At 40.7% G+C, this 23319-nt stretch overlaps 2 protein-coding genes across 2 annotated transcripts in view; one reads left to right on the top strand and one right to left on the bottom strand.

Moving 5' to 3' along the window:
* The window catches only part of LOC147013087 (von Willebrand factor A domain-containing protein 7-like), a 107362-nt gene that overhangs the window by 56162 nt on the left and 27881 nt on the right, over window positions 1-23319 (bottom strand). The window contains exons 4-9 of the mRNA XM_085854654.1: window positions 20367-20433; window positions 14932-15029; window positions 14618-14782; window positions 14099-14308; window positions 4276-4414; window positions 873-1006 (exon numbers count right to left, since the gene is read on the bottom strand). Coding sequence (XP_085710780.1) covers window positions 873-1006; window positions 4276-4414; window positions 14099-14308; window positions 14618-14782; window positions 14932-15029; window positions 20367-20433 — 813 coding nt within the window. The remainder of the gene's footprint in view (window positions 1-872; window positions 1007-4275; window positions 4415-14098; window positions 14309-14617; window positions 14783-14931; window positions 15030-20366; window positions 20434-23319) is intronic.
* The window catches only part of LOC147013088 (uncharacterized), a 121757-nt gene that overhangs the window by 80758 nt on the left and 17680 nt on the right, over window positions 1-23319 (top strand). Inside the window, exon 2 of the mRNA XM_085855730.1 lies at window positions 978-1054. The gene's annotated coding sequence lies outside the window, so the exon portion shown is untranslated. The remainder of the gene's footprint in view (window positions 1-977; window positions 1055-23319) is intronic.

Here is a 23319-nt window from a genome sequence, read left to right as displayed (position 1 = left end):
CTTGCCCCTGAGCTGCGTAGCCTGGGTTTGAATCCCGACCCAGTTATAAAGTGTCATCTCGGTGTTCTACACACAGAGTGATTCAACAATGTGTGTGTTGTTCCTCGGATGGACGTCAAACTGTGAAACCCATCTGCCAGCATTAGTTGGTGGACGTTAAAGATCCCTCCCATGGTGTCTTTTTCAAACAGCCACCATGGCCAAATTCCAAATTTGTGCCCTAACTAATCGAATATCATGCTTGACCAGCCAGATCATAAAAGACTTGCACCAAGTTTCCCCAAGTCAACCCCACAAGAATGTGGGAATAATTGTGGCTGTTAAAGAATAATAATAATAATAATAATAATAATACTAATAATGAGGAGTGTGTTTTCATGAGTCATAAAATGCTGAAACAAGCATTAACATGAATCCCAGCAGAATATTGTAATGGAAAAAAAAGGGATGATATAGAAAGTAAAGGCATGTTTCCTCACACAATATACAACTATAACTATGACACACACACACACACACACACACACACACACACACACACACACACACACACACACACACACACACACACACACACACACACACACACACACACACACACACACACAATCGTCGTTTATGTGTTTTTACTTCCGTTTCAGAACTCTCATAACCTGGTTGAAGAACAGCTATGCTGTTAATGTACATGTGAACAAGTCTCGTGATGATGCCAGTTTCTTGCTAATCCCGCATAAATCTGGAGCCACAAGATGTGGGCATCATCAGGAAAATGTTAAAGCTTTGGGATAACATTTAGAAATTCATCAAAATGATCACCAGAAAGTATTAATGGGAGTAAATGTTCTCACAAGATTCATTGTTGTCTCTTTTACCTTGCTCTTCTTCACATGTTCCTGTGATGTAAAACTGTATTTTGCTTTTTGTTTGCTCTGTCAGAGTCATCACAGAATCTTGTTTTTCCTCTTCATCTTTTGCAGATGCATCAGAGAAGAAGAAGATTTTTGATCTGGTGGTGAACATATCATTTGGATTATATAAGTACTGCATGTAGTATGTATGTATGTATGTATCATATATTTACATTTTAGTGACTATACATTTTTGCCTGTCATTTAATATATTGAGTTAAATCCATGATATCCCTTTTATGTGTGGATGATTTTTAAAGTTTGATCCACAGCCAAGAAAATGTGTATTGAAATTATGAAATATATTCACTGTTAATTAGTCAGTTAGTTCCTCCTGTCCTGCTTGGGACTTTGTGCAGCATGTCCTCGAGATTGCCAGATGGAAATACAGAAGGTACGGATGGAAACAATTATTGGTGACTTGATATTTTTCAACTTCCATTCTCTGTGTGCAATTTTCATGTGCTTTTAATTCAGATTTTTTTCTGCAGAGCAGAGTGGGCAAAGATACATAAATTATACATGCATTACTCGGAAAACTAGAATGGCACTCAATAGTGCATACCTCCACCAGGCTGAACAGTTTACGTTTTGTGTCCCACTGTTTGGCCGGATCTGGATCCAGACCTGAAGGAAAATCTAATCGGCTTGTTCTTGTCACCTAACCAACTCATCCACCTAGTTTTGTCATTACTCATCCGCAACTTTTAGAAATATCATGCTATATATAGTTTTTGCCCCCACCTCTCAATGGTGAAGAATCGCTGAAAAAATATAGTTGTTGTATCCGGATTCAGATCTTCACCAAAATTGAATCAATTCTTCCTTGTCACACAACCAACCTGTCCACCAACCTTCACCTGAATCTGTACATAACTTTTTGAGATATTGTGCTATATATCGTTTTTGGCCCTATCTCTCAATGGTGAAGAATCAATTTTAAAAATTCTAGTATCGGAATTTGTATCTTCACCAAAATGGAATCATTTCGTCCTTGTCACACTTCCCACCTCCCCCACCAAATTTCGTTTGAATCCAAAAACAACTTTTGGATATATCCTGTTCACAGATAAACGGACAAACGGGTGAAAACATAACCTCCGTACACCTTTGGTGGCAGAGGTAACAAGGCCTAGTGGACTTGGAGCTTAAAAATTGTAACTCCCTCACCTTGTAAAGAGGCCTAATGGTTGTGGAACAGCGATTTTATGTTGCATCTTTGAAAGTTACATTACTGAAAGAAGAGCTAAAGAGAGTGGTGTAGCATTATATATTTTTTGAAAGCGTTAAAACTGCAAAATTTATTTATCCACAGCAATGAATGTCATAGGATGTGAAACCTAGTGCAGGTTGAGTAGTGTGCCTTTTGAACCTGCAGAAAATTATTTCTGGTGCAAGGAAGCGACATCGAACGTTAAATGATGAAAGCAGATTATAATTTACACATTATTATAATACATCTCAAGGGAAGACCATATCACAGGTGTGGAATTTATTTTTTCTTTCTGATCTATTGGCTTTCTATTGTCACAGATCAAACACACAGTATGTCACATGTTTACAATGCCAGCACTCTGCCTTACAATATCATATCAAGTAAGCATTCCATAAATATGCTTCCATTTGAAACTTTTGTCAAACTTACTAACCTCTCCATGATAAATGGAAAATTAAAATGTGACCTAAGTTTAGTACAGTGACCTGCAAAAGTATACACCCTGTTCCAATAATGCCACATTGAAATGAATTCCAAATTATGTAGAAATAATTTTTCCAAATGAACTCTTTATTCATAACTGAAGGGTTCAAACTAAACACTGTTATGGTTGAAGAAGGTTACATGGCAGGAATACCTGTAAAAAACACATGTGTAAATCAAAATTCACTGGTTGTAAAAGTATTGAGCCCCTTAGGTCAGTACTTTGTGGAAACACCTTCTGCAGCAATGATGGCTCTGAGCCTTTGTGGGTAGGTCTAGGTCTCTAACAGCTTTGCACAGTGATATGCTGAAATATTTGCCTATTGTAAGTATGAAAATTGCTCTAGTTCTGCCAAGTTTGATGGGGATTGTAGATGGACTGCAATGTTCAAGTCTCACCATAAATGTTCATTTGGGTTCAAGTCACGAGTTTTACTGGACCACTCAATAACATTTATTTTATTCTTATTCAGCCACTCCAGTGTGGCTTTAGCTTTGTGCTTCGAATCATTGTCCTGCTGAAATGTGAATCTCCTACCAAGTTTCAGATTCATGGCTGACTCAAATAAGTTTTCATCAAGGATTCTCCTGTATTTTGCACCATCCATTGTCCCTTTTATCCTGACAAGCTTGCCAGTCCCTGCTGATGGAAAGCAGCCTCATAACATGATGCTGCAACTACCATGCTTGACAGTCGGGATGGTGTTGACTGGGTGATACGCATTGTTGGGCTTGTACCAGACGTAACACTTTGAATTTAGACCAAAAAATTCAATTTTTATCCCATGTGACCACAACACTTTTCTCCACATGCCTGCAGCATCATTAAGATGCTTTTTCACAAACTCCATACAAGCTTTTAGATGAGTCTTTTTCAGTAATGGCTTCTTTCTTGCCACCTGTCCATAGTGGCCATCTTTGTGAAGGGAAAGGGATATTGTTGATTGATGAAGGCTGACCCCCATCTCAGACATCGAGCCTTGCAGATCTTTCAGTCATTGTTGGGTTTACAGTGACATCCCAAACCAGTTTCCTGCTTGCCCAGCTGCAGAGTCTGGGTGGTATGATACATCTTCCACTTATTAATGATGGATTTCACCATACTCAGAGATGAGTGATTTTGAAATCTTCTTATAACCCTCTCCTGAATGGTGAATCTCCACCACTTTATGTCTGACATCTTTGGAAAGCTCCTTGGTCTTCTTGTTTGTCTTGTTAGTTGACCAAGTGAGTTGCATCTTAAAATTCTTTCGATAAGTGGTGGAGCTTAATTTTTCAGTTAAACCACTGATTATGTACAGGTGAAACCTATAACACTTATTTTGTAACCTTTCAAACAAATAATTTGCTCCTGAAGTGATTTAGGGTTAATGAGACAAACGGTTTGAACACTTATGCATCTGAGAATCATCTGATTTTTTTTCAGTCCATCTAACTTATTCACATTTTATCTCCATTTTTTAGGTTTTTGGAGTAGTTTGTGAAGACTATATATTATGTGAAGACTATTTCAAAGAAGATTTGAAAGCATCATGAAATAAGCTCAGGTGGCATAAAAATGTGAAAACCATGGAGGGTGGGGGGAGGGGGATGAATACTTTTGCAGGCCACTGCAAGAAGCAAATGATGAAGTAAAGAGAATAAGCCTGAAACAGAGGCAACACGAACTGTGGTAAGCTGTTCTTCAGAGCGAGCTCAAGGCCTGTAAGTGCCATTTCTGGACAATCACCACCGCCGTCAGGCTTCAAATCATTTATTGCGGCTTTCAGTACGCTCACATTCCTCGTCTCCAAGACAGGTCCCACTTCTACAACACAGGTAAGCATTCACAATCGTGACTCAATTTATGAACATTTCATTTGAAAAAGAAAAAAATTCATTTTCTGACCATGTTAATGAGAAAGACTTACCTAAAGATATTTATGGGAGATGGCATAATCAGGACGCAGATCTGAATACAAAGTTAAATAACAACCTCCGACGATCGTGGTGTTTTTTGTTGAAAGGAGCAATTCAACAAACATAATATAAGGATGTATTAATTATTTTAGGTGAAATAAACTTTGTTTTTGCAACTGGACAAAGGTTAGATTTATTTCTGTTATATCTGACGTGGGAGAAATTGATACATAACCAAAATGTATTTGATTAAAAAATGTAAAAGCTGTTTAATACAATATTTCCAGAAATTATTTTCATAAATAGAAATGTAAATATTATAAAAGTCATTTTCTGTTTGAGTCTGTCTGCCTGTGTGTGTGTGAATCACCAATCACATCCAAACAACTGGGCCAATTGCCACCAAACTTGACACATAGACCAAATTGGACCTCCTGTTGAATATAGGCGACTTGGTTTTTATGACCATTAATAATGATGCTATCGCTAAATTAAATTCTAACCTATATTGTGCCAGTTTATGGGTGCGACCTCAACGTCACCGGTTTAACCTTGGTTTAAACCCAAAAACCTCACCGGTTTAAACTCACACATTATGTCACGCCTTACGTCAATACGTGCTGTCTAACCCTATGATTAGTTATTAACTCTGCCACCGAAGGTGGAAGGAGGTTATGTTTTCACCCCTGTCTGTTTGTTTGTTTGTGAGCAGGATATCTCAAAAAGTTGTTGATGGATTAGAATGAAATTTGGTGGAGAGGTTGCGTGTGTGAGAAGGACGAATTGATTAGATTTTGGTGATGATCTGGTCTGGATCCGGATCAAGATACTCGAATTTTTAAAGTGATTCTTCACTATTGAGAGATCGGGCCTAAAATGATCTCTCAAAAATAAAAGGCAAGACATCTCAAAAAGTTGTGCACGGATTCGGACGAAGCCTGATGGAAACATGGGTGTGTGACGAGGAAGAATTCATTAGATTTTGGTGAAGATCCAGATCCGGCGACTATAATTTTTTAAGTGATTTTTCAACATTGAGAGATAGGCCGAAACCGATATATATCACGATATCTCAAAAGGTTATGGATGGATTCGGACTGAACTTGTTGGACAGGTTGGATGTATGACAATGAAGTATTGCTTCATTTTTGGTGAAGATCTGAATCCAGATTGGAGAATTTTTTTTTAATTCTCAAAGTGATTCTTCACCAATGGGGCTAAAAACGACATACAGTATAGCATGATATTTCAAAAATTTATCGGGCTCGATATGTTCTACTGGATCAGGCTTTGTGTGGCAGAGGTATGTGGACCCTCACTCGAGGAGAGGGTATTACATTTGGGTCCATTTGTTTGACTGTTTGACTGCATGCACATAACTTTAGTGTTTTTCTTCCAAAACCACTTGTCAGATTGAGATGAAGTTTTCACCATATATGTGACTACTCATGTTGAATGTTTTAATGACAATTAAGATGTCATAGATCACGTGGTGTGGCAGCCATGTTGGAAAAACTTGAGTCATCTCGGGATAAAATGGTTCACAGAAAAAAAAAAATTGATGACATCATCGGTCATGTGATTCGGCAGCCATATTGTTTAAAAAAAAAACCTTTAAAAAATCTTCAAAACAGATCGAGGTGAAACTTCACACGTATGACCACCTATCCATGAGGAATAAAAGGGTTACACATATGACATAGGTCACATGGTTTGGTCGCTAGTCTTATTGGATTTATTTATTGAAAACCTACAAAGATGTTCTTCTCCAGAACAGCTGGACAGATCTAGGGGAAACTTCACACAAATGTTCCCCAAGACATGCATGTACAAGGTTAAGGAATAATTGATAGGTCACATGGTTTGGCAGCCATATGGGATTGAAGAAAAATATTAAATAATGTTTTCTCTGGAATTGCTTAATTGAAGTGAAACTTCACAATTATGTTCTAGTGGTGAAGGGGAATACATGTTTTAAATTTCAACATGATCGGACACATGGTCTGGCAGCCAGAATTGTTTTTTTTTATTTTAAATCTGGATTCTTTTTATTTTTGAAAAAGGCTCACTTGGCTGTGCCTGGATGGGTTTGATGGGAGAGGAGTAGCAGCTGAAATGTGAATCCTATCCAGGTTTTTTTTTTTTTTGTATACCTTGGTCGAGGCTCGTATGAGAGCTAACACACAACTCACAGCAAGGAGGCATGAGACAAGAGGGGCGGGAGTGGAAGGGACAAAACAGTGGGGAACAGACACATTAGGTGAACTGTGGAAGGGAGAGGGATGGGGATGGGACGGGGAACATGGCGAAGAGAAGATGGACATTTCAGGGACTTTCAGGAAGGAAAGCAGGAGAAATGAAGGAAGTGGGCTTGGGTGGATTATCGGGGGTAGAAAAGATCGAGGATTTGGATGGGGGAAGATAAGAGGTGGTGGTGAACAGCTGTTTTGAAAGCCTGGAGGGAAGAATGGGAAAGAATAGAGTGAGGAAGTTTATTCCAAAGGGGGGAAAAAAGAGGAATGAAAGAGTGAAGATGAGCAGTGATTCGTGATTTTGGTAGTTTTACCAGAAGGGGGTTGTTGGCGGACCTTCAGCGCCCTGTGGAAATGTGGTGGGGACAAATCGCAGAGAGAGCAGGGGGGGAAAGGCTGGAGAGGAGTCGGTAGAAGACAGAAAGACCACCGACCAACCTGCGGTGATTGAGTGAGAGGCCCAAAGACTCAGCTTCATTGCGGGAGATGCCGATGATCTTAAATGCCCTGGTTTCGACAGCGTGAAGCCGAGAAAGGTGGGAGGCAGGAGCACCAGCCCAGAGGGGAGAGCAGTACTCCATCAGGCTACGGACAAAAGCTTTGTAAGTGGTCATGAGCTCAAGAGGGCCGAGGAAGAACTTAGCACGACGGAGGATTCCCAGTCGGCGACTGGCTTTTGAGGCGAGGTTGGAAATGTGACTTTGCCAGGAAAGGTCATGGCAGATAGTGAGACCTAGAAGCTTGAAAGAAAAGACTTCTTCCAGAGGATTGTTGAGAAAGTGGATGGGGGGGTTTTGTAAACGGTCCTTTCGAAGAGACATAGTGAGAGTGTGAGATTTGTCTGGATTGAAAGACATGTTCCACGTGTTGGACCAGTTTGTGATTTTATCCAGATCTGCAGTGAGTGAAGAAGCTGCTGCTTGCCGGTCTGAGGGATGACAGATGGTACGGCAGAGGGTGGAGTCGTCGGCAAAGAGAAATAGAGGATTTTCCAGAGAGTCCGAGAGATCATTGATGAAAACCAGAAAAAGAACAGGGCCCAGAACGCTACCTTGAGGAACTCCAGCCTGCACAGGAAGAGGGGATGAAAGAACTCCATTTAGGGCCACACGTTGACTGCGACAGGAGAGGAAGTCTGCGAGCCATGAGTGGAGATGGCCTTGAATACCATGGGAAGAGAGTTTGGCGAGTAGGGCAGGGTGCCAGACTGTGTCAAAAGCACGTGATATGTCCAGGGATACGGCTCGGATTTCCTGTCTGGCATTGAGGACCTCCATCCATTGATGGGAGAGCAGAAGCAGCATATCCAGGGTAGAGTGACCTGGTCTGAAACCAAATTGATGATTGGAAATCAAGCCATTGGAGAAGAGGAAGGATTTCATATCTGAGGCGATGATGGATTCCATCACCTTGCTGATGATTGGGAGAAGGCTGATTGGTCTGTAGTTACAGGGATCTGTTTTTGCACCTTTTTTATGCAGGGCAGTGATGTTAGCAGATTTCCAAGCAGATGGCAGATGACCTTGGGCAAATGAGAGGGTGAATAGAACAGAGAGTGGATGAGCAAGAGCAGAAGAGCAGGCTTTGAGGACACGTGGGCTGATGCCGTCTGGACCGGTTGCAGAATCTGACTCGAGGTTTGAAAGCAAGCTCTCCACCTTGTCAGGAGAAAAGGATACAGAGTCCAGGGACAGTTGGGTGCGACTGGGTAAAGTGGGTAGAGATAGTGATGGGTTTAGGACACAAGATTTAGCTGCAAACACCGAGTTTAGACATTCAGCTTTATCACGTGTGGAATCAGCAGTGCGGCCATTTGAGGTAAGGGAGGGGATGGAGGGGGAACATACACCAGAAACAGATTTGATTAAACGCCACCAGGATTTTGAGGAGGGAGAGAGGTTTGAGAGTTCAGACTTGAGATGACAAAGATGTTGTTTTCTGGCTCTCCTGAGGGTAGATACACACTTGTTCCGAGCTTTGTGGAAAGAACTGAGATTGCCCTCAGTTGGGTTTGCTTTCCATGAGGCAAAGGCAAGTTGTTTCAGTACAACTGCCTCGCCACAAGCTTCAGTAAACCAAGGGCAGGAGGAAGGGTAAGACAACTGAACACGAGAGGGGATAAATCTGTGCATGAGGGAGAGCAAGTTTCTTTGAAAGAATTCCCAGGATGAGTTGATGTTTGAGAAAGTAGTGATAGGAGACCAGTCTGTCAGTTTGATGGCTGCTCGGAGACCCTGCCAGTCGGCTTGAGTGAAATGCCAGACTCGACGGCGGTGAGGTGGTTCTCTGATAACAGCCAGAGAGATGTCCACTTTGACAAGGACGTGGTCAGAAGAACCAATTGGAGCGAAGGAAGAGCAGCAGATATTGTCAGGGAAATTTGTCAAAATCAGATCCAGAAGAGATGGAGTACCATTGGTTGAGATCCGGGTCGGGAAGTTGACCGATTGAGTCAGTCCCAATGAGTCGCAGAAAGCTTTTGCTGAGGTGCCATGGCAGGTGAGAGAGGTACCCACACCTAGCCAACTGGCGTGATGACAATTGAAGTCGCCACATAAGAGGAAGAGAGAGTTTGGATGAGAAGATAGATGGTCCATGTTTTCGGATAGTGAGGTGTAGATGGAGTCATCACTGTTCGGTGGACGGTACAGTACACATATAAACATGAGGTGGGAGTGAAGGGGAAGCCGAAGCCAGAGGTATTCCTGGGGTTGTGGGGGAGTGAGAGCAGTGCATGGAGAGTGAGGAATAGAGTCTTTGATGAAGAGAGCAACACCTCCACCAGGACGAGGCTCAGGTCTGTCATACCGTAAGAGGGAGTAGCCAGGGAGAGATACTTGGGAGTCAGACACGTCTTGGGAGAGGAAAGTTTCTGTTAGGCAGATAATGTCTGGTTTGTCAGTGGCAACCTGTATGGAAAGATCTGAAAGGTTTGAGCGAAGGCCCCGGATATTTGAGGTCCACACTTTTAATGAAGAGGAAGGGGAGGAGGCTTTGGGTGCAGGAGGTGGAGGGGGAGGGTAGGACAAGGGATGAGGGGGCAGGTAAGGAGGGTTGCTGAAGGAGTGTGGTGTATTGCAGAACAGCGAGGGGAGGGGGCCGAATGAGGAGGAGAAAAGGCTCTGTGGTGCTGGGGGAGAGGGGGGACAAGAGACAAGGAAGAAGGCAGTTGAGGATTTGAGGAGGTGGAGTGAAGAGATGGAGGTGAGAGGGCAGTGGAGGGAGGCAGGTTGGTGGATGAGAGGGGGGAAACTTTGAGAAGGAAGAGTGAGGGGGATGAAAGGTGGGAGAAAGGTGAGGGGGGATTTTTGAGAGAGCTGAGAGGGGGGCTTGGAGGGAGAAGAGTGGGATGGTTGCTTTGAGAGTGAGAGTGAGTGGTGAGGGGGGTGAGTTGGCACTGAAGTTGGAAAAAAAGAATGCTTGATGGAAAGCGAGCATCCATGGCAAACTGTGGTTTTTAAAAGTTTTAGGTCAGAGATGCGATTTAACACAATTCTTGATGGATGCAATGAAGGCGAATTCAGAGCATGGAGAGAAGAAGCGCTGTAATAGTTGGATTTTTTAGGCAAGGAATGAAGGAGAGGTTGAAATGAGAGCAGTCTGTTAAAATAGCAGAAGAGTAGTGCATTGTGAAACAGTAAAGAGTACCACATGTGTGAGAGAGGAAGATGAAGCATTATAAGATCGTTTTTGTAGTTAAAAATAATGTATGAGAGAGTTCAACAGATTAGGTCATGGAAGTGTAAAAAAAAAAAAAAATCGAGGAAGAAGACGAGGAGGAAGTTAAGAGGAGAAGAAGAAGCAGAATCGGGAGAAGGTGAGCGTGTTGTTGTTGTTGTTGGGTATATATATATTTTTTGTTGTTAATATTAATATATGAGAGAGTTCAACAGATTAGGTCATGGAAGTGTAAAAAAAAAAAAAAAAAATCGAGGAAGAAGACGAGGAGGAAGTTAAGAGGAGAAGAAGAAGCAGAATCGGGAGAAGGTGAGCGTGTTGTTGTTGTTGTTGGGTATATATATATATATATATATATATATATATATATATATATATATTTTTTTTTTTTTTGTTGTTGTTAATATTAATATATGAGAGTTCCTCCTGAGGTTCCATCAGGTTCCTCCTGATGACTTCATCTTTGCTTTTTGCTTGTTTGGGTTCCTTCTGATGACTCCAATGCAGAACTGTACCTATTTGGTCTTCCATTTGACTTGAATTTATTTTAATCCCATTCTAAATTCAATTGAATAATAATAAATGGTGATGCTTAACAGTGTGAAAAGGACTTTATTCAAACATTTTCTACAGTCAATGTCACCCTCCCCCCCCCAACCACCCCCAACTTAACTATGGTCTAGAAATGGCATGATGTCCTTTTTGGATCGTTTTCTGAAAACCCATCAAAGTGTACTGGACGCCCCAATAGGCCTATCGCTCCAAATGGCATCCTTCTCCCTGGCGCCCTCCAAATGACGTCTCTGACTATGTCCAGATTCTGGTGGAGTGATAGAGTGCGTTATTCCCAGGGTCTTTGTGTTCAGGTGGAAAGGCTCTATGGCTGGAGTTTGAGCCCTGCTTACCCCCCCTTCCCCCACCCTGGGATTTCTTAGAGTTGAAGTTTCTTATTTCTTCCCAAAACATGTTTCTTGGAAATCCATTGAGTTCACAGTATTCAAGTTTTTCTTTCATGATCGTTCCTATGTCAACCTCCTCTTCTTCAATGAGTTTTTGGTTACTTCTGAAAACTTGCTCTTGTACGTACCTATTCCTATATTGGCAATCACTGAGTCCACTTCTTTGTCACCTTTATTTTAGTCGATGCATTGCATAAATTGCTGTATATAAGCTGCACCTTAATTTTGTGTCCCTTCCAGCAGAAAATAAAATCATATTTTGCGACCCAACTTTGCGACCTTTCCTGCGACAGAAATTTTAAAATGGTCCAACATGTCTCAGAAGACAAATGCTATTTTGAAAGAGCGTCAGAAAAAAAAACAGTTTGCGGAAGCCCCCAGACATTATAGAAAAGTCTCAATCATCTCACTTTAAATATGCTGAAGAAAAGATGTTTTGAGGACCAAATTTTTATTTGTTTTTTGAAAGAGAAAGATCGCTACATAGAGAAGAAGAAAGCATGATGAGGATTTAGTTTCTTGCCCATTTTTTGCCTTTAAAAGGACCTTTTGTTTCTCAGCATTATACAATAGATTAAGGCTTTATCCTCTTGGCTGAAGCCCAGGAAGTCCTCGTCATTGTGGTTAAATCTGCTATTATGAACTGGTTTCCAGGTCTTTCAAGGAAAGTGACTGATAATTACTTACCTGTAAGGTGTGAACTTACTACTGTTTCATGATTCAATTACTGGCATTTGTCTCATACAATTATTACTGAGACAGGCTCCTTGATTAAAACAAGACCCCCTCATATATTGCCCGTTCTTCCAATGTGTCTCTGAGTGAAACAAATGAGATATTTAGCATTGCAAATACTGGAGGTAATTTTGTTATGCAACATGTCCAAAATTCCCTGTTGCTGTGTATTAGCTGCACCCCCCCCCCCATCCCACACTTTTGAATTATCCCAATATTAAAAAAACAAAAAGTGTGGCTTATACAGGAGTTTACTGAAATTAATTTTGCAGTATTTCACAGTACAGTGATTTACTGTACTCTTTGTAGTTGTAAGATGATTATGATTTTACTCCATACAAGTCTCTGGTCACAAGTGCTGGCATTGAAATGGAATGAAGAACTAGTTCTGCTCATGAAGGTTGGCATCATTTTGCATTGGTGGCCATGTAGAACAATGTATGGAATTAACACAACATTGATCAAGGTATGCTAATCACCATAGGAAGCAAAGGGAAGCTGATGCTTCAGGCATCAAGTCTTTTAATCTGACGAAGGGTTAACACCCAAAAATGTGTCTCCTTGCTTCCCATGACTGTTAACATACAAAATTCCATCTATTACATCCCATTTAATGTTGTTGACATCATATTCCTGTATTTTACCATTGTGTTCACTTTAAAGGCTCTGTTCATTATACGAGTATAAATCGAGTTTCCAATGAGTAATTAGAGAACTACTGGGGTCTGAGTAGCATTTTTCAAACTGTGACATGTCATACCATGTTGAGGGGTTTGGTCAAACTCACCACATTTGCCAGGGCAGGCTGATGAGGGTATTCTCTTCTACTGAAGATGATTGCTTTTTACATTTGCAAGGTGATTGATTCTGCTGGTGTTAGCAAGAAGTGATAATACTGCTTATATACACCATTAAGGCCGAAGTCACATTTGCTCTACGGCGAGGATACGGAGGCCGTACGCCCTCTGAATTGACAGAAACGTGTGGCGGCCGCAGAGTTTCTGAGGTGGCCTCAGGGTGGCCCTACGCCATATGGCTATATTTTACAGGCCGTAGGGTCGCCGTGGAATTATAACGTGGAGTTATAACTTTTTTCATTTCTACGTTCGCCGTAGCAATTTGACAAGCTGAAACAAAAGAACTGGTAAAAAAATTAAATAAAAAAACCCACTCGCTGCCGTCAGTCTGGCCGCACGTTCGCCTTAGGGCCCCCCTGCGGTCCCTCTGTGGTTGCCTTGCGGTCGCCTTGCGGGCACCTTGAAAATTCTATGGCCGCCGCAGGAACGCCCTAAGGTCACCGTGCGACATCAAATCAAAGACCGTATGGCACCCCCACGTTTTCGGTCTCCACAATTTCTAAATACGCCGCGCGGCTCCCCGAAAAATAACAACATATGTGACTGCTACATTGTGTGACCGTGGAAATACTGCGGCCGCCGTATAATTGCTAGTGGCAGTAGATTTTGGAGACCCCACGGCAAATGTGACTTAGGCCTAAGTCATTGGACCATGCAAACGAGAGCTACAGATAAAGAAGAGTTCATCGAATGAGTTTACATTTTCGAGGCATTTTTGATGCCATCTTTATAGTTATGTGAATAAAACAAAATGTACCACTGAAATTTAGTTTAAGTCCTTATTTTCTTCGTTCATACTGTTCTCTCTTTCATTAGGGACTATCAATATTTAGCAATACAAAGATAATTTGATTTTTTTGGGACTTCTTTTTGCACTTAAATCCCTCATGCATTTTATTTATCTTCGTCATCCCTAACTCATTTACCGTGACTTCATTGTGCACCCCCCCCCCCAACGCCTTTTTCCATCCCTACTCTGCATGTTTGTGTTCTTGTTGTATTCGTTGTTTTTTTGCTTTCCAAACATCACAAGCACTGATATCTGATACCAATACTTGGAAATTTATTAATATAGATAATTAATGAAAAGTGGGACTTGTTACATACATACCAGGGTCATTGAAAGGCACCAGGATGTAATTGAAAGGTGCATCATAGCTGTTTTTGTGTCGCTCTAATATATCAAAGCAGGTGGTCTTGATGGCTGTAATGTCATCTTCCATGCTAGCTGAGACATCTATTACAAAGGCGATTGAAAATCCATTCATAGAGAAAAGAGTACGGAACATAAATTCACCCACAGATTCCAGCAATCCACCATCTACGGAGGGATATCATAATATAACAAGTGTTAGTTAGAAGGTCAGGTGAAAATAGGGCGCCTTCATAAACTAACCATTATATTCGTGAAAAGAACCTATGTACACAATGTTAAGAATAACAAAACTAAACAAGCTAAAAGTGTTAATGAGAATTTCCCTTTCAACTGTCAAATGCATGTCTCTCAATATTCTGGTTCCATTTAGAAATTTTATCAGACTTTCCTGTGCATTTGCCAGCATTTCTCACCTGAATGAGTTTTTAAATTTTGATCCTTTCCCAATATCACCAACTTTCTCAAAAAACTCACTGTTGGAGATGAAGAAATCTCTTGTGGCCAACACTGCCTGCTGACCAGCTGCTTCATGCCACATGTAGTGTGGAGATACCAGGGCATCATTCGTTTCTTTGTTGATGCCACCTGCTGGTGCTTGATCCTGCCATTTGTCATTGATTCCACCATGGTTGCATTTACCTTGAGGAAGAGTAGAGTAGAATGTGAAGGCAAGAGGCTGACATGCAATGCGCTAGTAGTTCTACCCAACAGTATTTGATTTTGTGTTGAGTGAAATCAAAGGAAATGCAGCATTCTCATAAACAAGTGGAACAACATTAGGAACTCACCTTGTGGTTTATTCATGCACAATCCCACCTTTCTGTAACCACTAGTGAGAAGTCGTTTTTCAATGAGGTTGTCCTGGCAGGTATACATACCATTCTTCCTGGACACATAGGAACAGTTAAGATTGAAAGTGCTAAGGTTTTTTAATAAACTAAATCTCGACTTAGGAAAGAGCAAGGTGAGGATGGGATAAAGTTACCATACTGACATTGAGGTGGTGGGGAAACAAGCAGATGATTGTAAGTGACCACAGGTGTGATTATAAGTAATCACAAGTGACTGACTGCACAGGTGCAATTATTTAACTTAAAACTTCACATTCATATTGGTAAAGGGGAAATTAAAATAATTATACCTACCTAAATCTATATAACCTTACTATAATTCACAGACCAGTGTGTATGTGTGTGTGTGTGTGTGTGTGTGTGTGTGTGTGTGTGTGTGTGTGTGTGTGTGTGTGTGTGTGTGTGTGTGTGTGTGTGTGCGAGCGTGCGTGTTGCGCTACTCCTGTAGTTTTGGGCCAATTACATTCTGACTTGCTACATAGGATCAGCATGACCCCATTTAATGTATGGCGTTATTGTTATCTGTTCCGGTGGTCTTGGGGGGCAGATGCAAATCCTCTATGTAAATGTGTATTGTGTAGCACCGATCCAGGAGGGAGAGTGTATTACAATTCTCCACTATTTACAATACAGCATAGTACAATATTCCTGTCCCCACATTTTTCCATCTCTGAAACCGCACCAAGGAAAAAATTGAACCTTGGCACACGGCAAGTTCTCCTCATGGGGAATAAGTGTGATTTTTTTATGATGTCATGGGTGCCTTCGTTATGACATCAGAATTGCAGATGTAAAACACTACATCTGATCAGTATGAACATTTTTGAGGGTCAAGGGATAAAATGGTCCACAGAAATTTTTTGATGACATCATCGGTCACGTGATTCGGCAGCCATATTGTTAAAAAAAAAAAGCCTTCAAAAATCTTTTTCTCTGAAATGGCTGAACAGATCGAGGCGAAGCTTTTCATGTATGACCACATATCCATGAGGAACAAAAGGTTCATACATATGACATCATAGGTCTCATGGTTTGGCAGCCTTATTATTATTGGATTTACCCTAAAACCTATTAAAAAAAATCTTCTTTTCCAGAACGGCCCGACAGATTGAAGGGGAAACTTCACGCAAATGTTCCACAAGTCTTGGGTGTACAGGTTTGTTGAGGAATGATTGATAGTTTGGCACCCATATTGGATTGAAGAAAAATATAATATAATATTTTCTCTGGAACCGCTTAATCAATCGACATGAAACTTCAAAATTATGATCGACAGGGTGCCCCACAGAAAACCAGGAAATTTGAGATTTATTTTGCTGTATTTTACCATATCAATAAACTAACATATAAATAAAGTGTATCTTTGTTTTACACTACATCTAAGTTTGCTTTTGTTTTGTTTTAAATAAACTGTACCAAATTTCCTGGTTTTCTGTGGGGCACCCTGTAGTATTGATGCGGAACATGTTTTAAATTTCAACCTGATCAGACACATGGTCTGGCAACCAGAATGATTAAATTGCTTTGATCTGGGTTCTTCTTCTTTATTTTTTGGAAAAAGGCTCACTTGACTGTGCCTAGATGGGTTTGAGAGTAGAGGAGTAGCAGCTGAAATGTGAATCCCATCCAGGTTCTTCCTGATGACTTCATCTTTGCTTTTTGCTTGTTTGGGTTCCTTCTGATTACTCCAATGTTGGACTGTACCTATTTGGTCTTCCATTTGATTTGAATTGAATTTATTTTAATCCCATTCTAAATTCAATTGGATCATAATAAAAAGTGTCATGGGTCAGGGTCAGGTGTCCCATCAAAGCGGGACGTCTTGGTACCCGGGCATCACTCCCAGCAGTTATAAAGTGGCAGTTCTAATTATGTCTCATTAATTACATAACATAACACACTAGTACACAAATGCCACACAAAATACACCACACAAAACTACACAAACACCACACAAAACAAGTTCTGGCGAGGGTCTGCAATCCCTGATTGCTCTATCTAGTTTAATCTGCTTTTGAATGTTTAATCTGCTTCAATGCAGGAGACTTCATCGTAAAGCTGATCCTGTCAAAATGCTCAGGGAAAATCGTGTCAAAATGACAGTTGCACAAAACTCAACACAATACAGAGGATGACAAGACACACAAAGTTATGGATTACGTCCGATGAATTATTTGCAATATAGGAATGGGAAACGGGAACGGGTCGAAACGGGATTCGAAACATTATCGGGTCAAAATGTTTGGTGGGATTTATTTGATGCATTTCAAGTGTTAATGTGAAATGCACAAACATACAGTGTATAACCACAGCCTCGATTTCTCCGAAAATAAAAAAGAACGCAGGCAGTGTATAAGCACACCTCATTCGCTTTCAAAGAAATAATGAATTCAAAAAACCTTGCAGGTGTAAAGGCACAGAATACTGGCTTGATTTGCTCGATGCTTCAAAATAGGAACAAACAACTCGGGTGATGTAATGAAGTAAAAACATGCTCATTGTATTTTTCCTTCCATATTTGTCTATATTCGTGCACCAGATCTGTTTTTGTTCTCATTTCCATTCCGTGTCGGTATCATTTTATGATAAACCATTTATTTGCAAAGGGACATCTTCCCTTTTTTATCCTTCCTGCACGAAGGGAAAAATATTTACTTGGGGGAAAATCCTGTTGTCAGGCCAGGTCAGATTAATCTGTGACTTGCTGCAGGTACCATGTAAACCTGTTCTAACCTGTTTCATGGTCAGGTTGTTGGTGACTAAACAGTCTCCCAGACCAGGTTTTCCGGTGAGGAGGGTGTATGATAAGGACATCCAGCAGGATTAAAAACAAAACCTGTCAAAGAGTGGAGGAGCACCTTGTGAGCCATTGGCCATCCATATCTAGTGCCCAACTGTGTCTGCGGACATCCTCCTGCATTGATATAGACGAGGAACAAGACTGGGCCCAAAACAATGTCTTGGAGAAATCTACCCTCCACTGGTAGAAGAAGGGAGATGGTTCGTATTGATGGCAATGGAAGTTAGAAATCCAGGGATTGAAATGGCCTTTTATGCCACAAACAGAGAGCTTGGTAAGCAAAGCAGGATGCCAGACTGTGTTGAATAACCAAGATGTCTTGAGGGAGATGGACCTCACCTTACATTTGAAAATGAGGGCCTCCAACCATTGCCAAAAGAGGAACAAAAGCATAATCAGAGGTGTGTGAACGAGACGGAAAACAAATTGATCATAGATCAGGTTATATGGAAACAGAAAATATTTGATACGGGAAGCAGTGATGGTTTCCATGACTTTGCTTCTAATTGGAAACAAACTCACTAGCCTATTCTTGCAGACAGGAGTGACGTATGGTGATTTCCAGCAGAACAGGATTTTTTTTTAAAATAGGCCCATGGCCCATTGGGCAATGCCATCTGGCCCATCACCCAAGCAAGGTCAAGGCAGGCGATAATTTTATTTATCTTCTCCAGTGAGAAGGACATCTTTTTTACCTTCTGCAGACAGAGGGACATCTGCAGAGTCCATTAAACAGTGGGTATTTTGAGGTAAGATGCGGACAGAGTGGGATGCGATGGTTACACGAGATTTGGAGGCAAAGATAGAGTTTAGACATTCTTTCTTGTATTGAGCAGAGTCCGTCCACAGTACAGTCATTTGATATGAGGGACGGCATGGAAGGGGAGCAAACACCACAGACTGCCAGGACAAGGTACCACCATGACTTGGTGGAAGGAGACTGGTTGGAGACTTTGGCCTTGAGATTTGCAAAATGATGTTATCTGGCTTGCCTTTGGATGAACACACACTTTGGAGCCTTATGGAATGAAAGAAAGTTGTTCTCAATCAGGTTAGCATTCTAATTTGAGAAGGCAAGCTTCTTGGTTGAAACTGCCTCCCAACAGGATTCAATGAACCAGTATTAAGAGGATGGATAGGAAAGTATCAGATAGGATGGGATAAACCAATGCAGATGAGAAAGCAGACGATAGTGAAAGTATTCTCATGTATAATCAATATTAGGTGATATGGAGATGGTGGTCCAATCCTTTTGTGAGAGGTCAGATTGAAGTTCCTTCCAGATGGCCGATGCAAACAACCATATCCTGCGTTGTTGAGGTTGCTCTCTTCCAATAGCGAGAGCAATATGGGCCTTGATGAGAAAGTGATCAGAAGAGCCAATGGGGGCTGTAGAGTAACAAGAAAGACTTGAAGGAGCGATAGTCTTTAATAGGTCCAGGAAGGAGGACACCCTAGAAGGGGAAATCTGGGTTGGGAAGTTTACAGATTGGGTCAAACCGATGGAGTTGCAGAAGGCATTTTCTGAAATGCCATGACTGGTTGTTTTCAAGTCAACATATAATCAGCGGTCATGATGACAGTTGAAATCACCACATTTAAGAAAGAGTTAGGTGTATGATACCGAATTGATCAATGTTAGAGGACATAGAGTGTTATCAATGGGCGAATGGTAAACCACACAATCATTAGGTATATTCAGCCAGTACTATTCCAGAGGGCTTGAAGGGGTTACTAAGAACAATGTTCAATGAGTACTGGAGTTTTGGACATACAGAGCAGCACTGCCTTTGGAGCAGGTGAGGGGCCTGTCAAAGCTGAAGAGCTAACAGCCAGGGAGACATCTGGTGAGAGAAAGGTTTATGTTAAAAAATATAAATTTAAATCTGGTGAGAGAAAAGGAATGAAACATTTGGTGAGAGAAAAGTATATGTTTAAAATGTAATTAATTTGTATTTTAGTTTATGTTTAAATTAAAATTCAAAACTGTTAAATAGGAGTCGAGCCTCAATCATTCACTGATATCCTGAAGCAACTACTACTAACGGAATGGCTCCAATAAATTCCACCTTCTCGTAAGGCTGGTCACAGCTCATAGAATGTGTACACTTGGCCCAAGTCTTTCACAAACCTGCTGGCCAAGCCTGACGGTCAACTGGATTAGGGAGGATAAAAAAAAAATCAACAAAGATTATATTATAAAATCAATGCTGTACATTAATCTATCTGTTTGATGTGGCCACTTATGTTTGTGACAGAAAATGGACCACATAACAGGGATATGATCATCGTTGAGTTAAGTTTCTAATGGCTTTGCCAGGAGCTAGATGCGTGAGAATGCACATAACTTTATTAGAGTAGTATCAATTAATTGTACGTAGATAAACATTGTCTTTAATGGTGCATGTTGAAGCGGACTGATGCAAACCTCTATTGTAAGCACCTACTGTGAACCAAAGTAGTTGAGAATTGAACCTGATCATCTCCACATTACAATACAGAAGCTTTATCCGTTGATTCAACCCAGAACCCAAATTTGTAGAAAGTGAACCAAAGGCATCAAGGCACTCACTTGGGGCAAGGTGCACATGTTGTCTTGGCACGTGATACAATAGGGAAAAAAGCGCCATCATCTCTTCCTGCAAAATAGGCACAACAATTCTCTTCAAACACATCTGACAAGGTGAATCAGGATAATAAATATGATAATATGCTGCATTCATTCGCTCATTCATTCATGTATATACAGTGACCTTAAAAAGTATTCACCATCCTCCAAAGTTTTCATATTTTGATGCCACCTGAGTGTATTTTATGGCACTTTCAAATCAAACTTCTTAATATATAGTGTCTTCACAAACTACTCCAATGTGATTAAACTAAAAAATTCAGATAAAATATGAATAAGTTGGATTAACAGAGAAAATCAGATGATTCTCAGTTACATAAGTATTCAACCCATTTGCCTTAATGAACCAGAAATCACTTTAGGAGCAAATTATTTGTTTGAAATCTTACAAAATAAGTGTAATAGGTTTCTCCTGCATGTAATCAGTGGTTTCACTTTGAAAATAATTAATCTCCCCCACTTATCTGAGTCATTTTAAGGTGCGGTTCACTTGGTGAACCAACAAGGCAAACATGAAGACCAAGGAGCTTTCCAAAGAAGTCAGACATAAAGTGGTGGAGAAGCATCATTCAGGAGAGGGTTATTAGAAGATATCAAAGTCACTCATTATCACTTTGAGTACAGTGAAATCCATCATGAAGAAGTGGAAGACGTATCATACCAACCATACTCTACCCAGATCAGGTCGACCATCCAAACTCAGCAGCCGGGTAAGCAGGAAACTGGTTTGGAATGTCACTGCAAATGTAGCAATTACTTTGAAAGATCTGCAAGGCTCTATGTCCGAGATGGGGGTCAGTGTTCATAAATCAACATCCCGTTCCCCTTACAAAGCTGGCCTCTATGGACAGGTGTCAAAAAAGAAGCCATTATTGAAAAAAAAAACGTATCTAAAAGTTCATATGGAGTTTGCAAAAAGCATCTTAATGATACTGCCAGCCCGGAGAGATAGAATAGATAAAATAAAATAGATAGAATAGACAATAGACTTGAGAAGTGAGGAATAAAAGAGTTGAGGTGAGCAGTCAGGTTGAGTTTTCGAAATCTAACCGTGAGGGCGTTACTGGAAGAATCTGTGCATTCTAAACTTGCTGGGGATGTTCACAGAACTGACAAAGCAGAGGGAGCAATATCAGAGAAGAGGTGGTAAAACAATGGTGAGATCACTGACCTGCCTATAATCTGAATGCATCAGACCTTTTGCTCTTGCCTCATCAAGTGAGATCCAAATAATTTTGAGCTTGAGAGGCAATGGAATCCTGGAGAGACAGATGTGATGCTGGGACTCCAACCCATAGCGGCGAGCAATACTCCATTGAGTTACCGATAAAAGCCTTGCTATATGGTTGGCCCAGGAAAGGTCATGGATGATGTTGAGGCAGAGCAGGTGAAGAGACTGACCTTTTGTTTCAGTGGATCGAAAAAGAAACACATGTGGGTTGATTTGACGATCCATCCGGAGCGAAAGAGTGAACCTTTTTTTAAACCAGGATTGAAGGACATATTCCATTTATCAGACCAGTATTTAATCATTTCCACATCTGAAGAGAAAGCTGCAGCTGTTGTTTGCCTAACAGATGGATGGTGGTACTGTACGACACAATGTTCAGTCTGCAAGAAGCAAGGGTGGATTTTACAGAGCATCACAGCGGTCATTTATATGGATGAGGTATTGGATTTGGCTCAAAACACTCCCTCAGAGAAATCCAACCTCCACTGGGAGAGAGGAGAAGCAGGTTCCACTACATATACATATACAAATATACTATATATATCCATCCATCCATTGGGACCATACTCTGTGCAGAGCGCTGGTGTTGCCTAAGGAGTTTCCTTGGCTGTTGGTCACCACTCCTACACAGGATACCAGCAAGCTGGCACTCATTTTTCCGACCTCAGAAGGATGACAGGCAGAGTCAACCCCACCTGGTATTAATTCAACAGCCGAGTGGGATTTGAACTCGGGATCCTAGGATCCCAAGCCCACCACCCAAACCATGAAGCCAACATCAGGCATATATATATATATATATATATATATATATATATATATATATATATATATATATATATATATATATATATATATATATATATTTTCATTTCACTAATGTCAACAGATTTTAAGGATTACCTTACTTCTGCCAATATTCCACATCTCACCAAATAACTGATCGTGCCCCTACAAACGGTTGCTTCCTTACTCACTAAAACCCATCTTGCCCCTACAGTTTCAGCAATTATTTCTTTCTTCAAGAGTTTTGAAGCAGATGAATCCCCCTGTACTTAAGATTCATGAAGGTCTTCGATACAATCTTGTCAGGTGACTACAGAACAGTATTGAGCTGGCGCTCCCCCGCGGGAATGGCACACGACATATTGCGGTAGCGGTACCGAGACAGTTATTTTTTCATTCATATTCATTTTAGATCGTTCTTCCACATTAACATAGCTTTATTATCCCGTCCTCCGGGCAGTGGAAGAGGGGGTTTTGCCAACTCTTCTGCGTGTCTGTCTCTGTGTGCCTGTCCAGAACAAAACCTTTTTACCATTATAGCTTTTGGCATTAAATTTTCAACAAAGCTCACTAATGAGACTTTGGAGAAGAAAAATTATTTCTTCAAAAAATTGGTCAAAATGTCAAAAGTCAGCGTCACACAAAAGTCAATTTTCATCCAATTGACCTGAAATTTTAATTGCATTATCATTTGAGCTTTTGTAAGCTGTAACTATTTTACCATTTGAGCTTTGTCATCAAATTTTCAACAAAGCTTTACCACGAGAATATGGAGAAGACAAATTAAGAATTTGGACAAAAGGTCAAAGCTAAGCATGACATAAAATTGTCAATTTTCATTCAATTCACCTGCAATTTTAATTATAATTTGAGCTTTTG

The sequence above is a fragment of the Eptatretus burgeri genome, chromosome 14 (assembly GCF_056783735.1).
Source record: "Eptatretus burgeri isolate ZD-2024b chromosome 14, Ebu_testis_v1, whole genome shotgun sequence".
NCBI lineage: Eukaryota > Metazoa > Chordata > Myxini > Myxiniformes > Myxinidae > Eptatretus > Eptatretus burgeri.
Note: the sequence above shows the minus strand (reverse complement) of the source record. Positions and strands in the feature narration are given on the sequence as shown.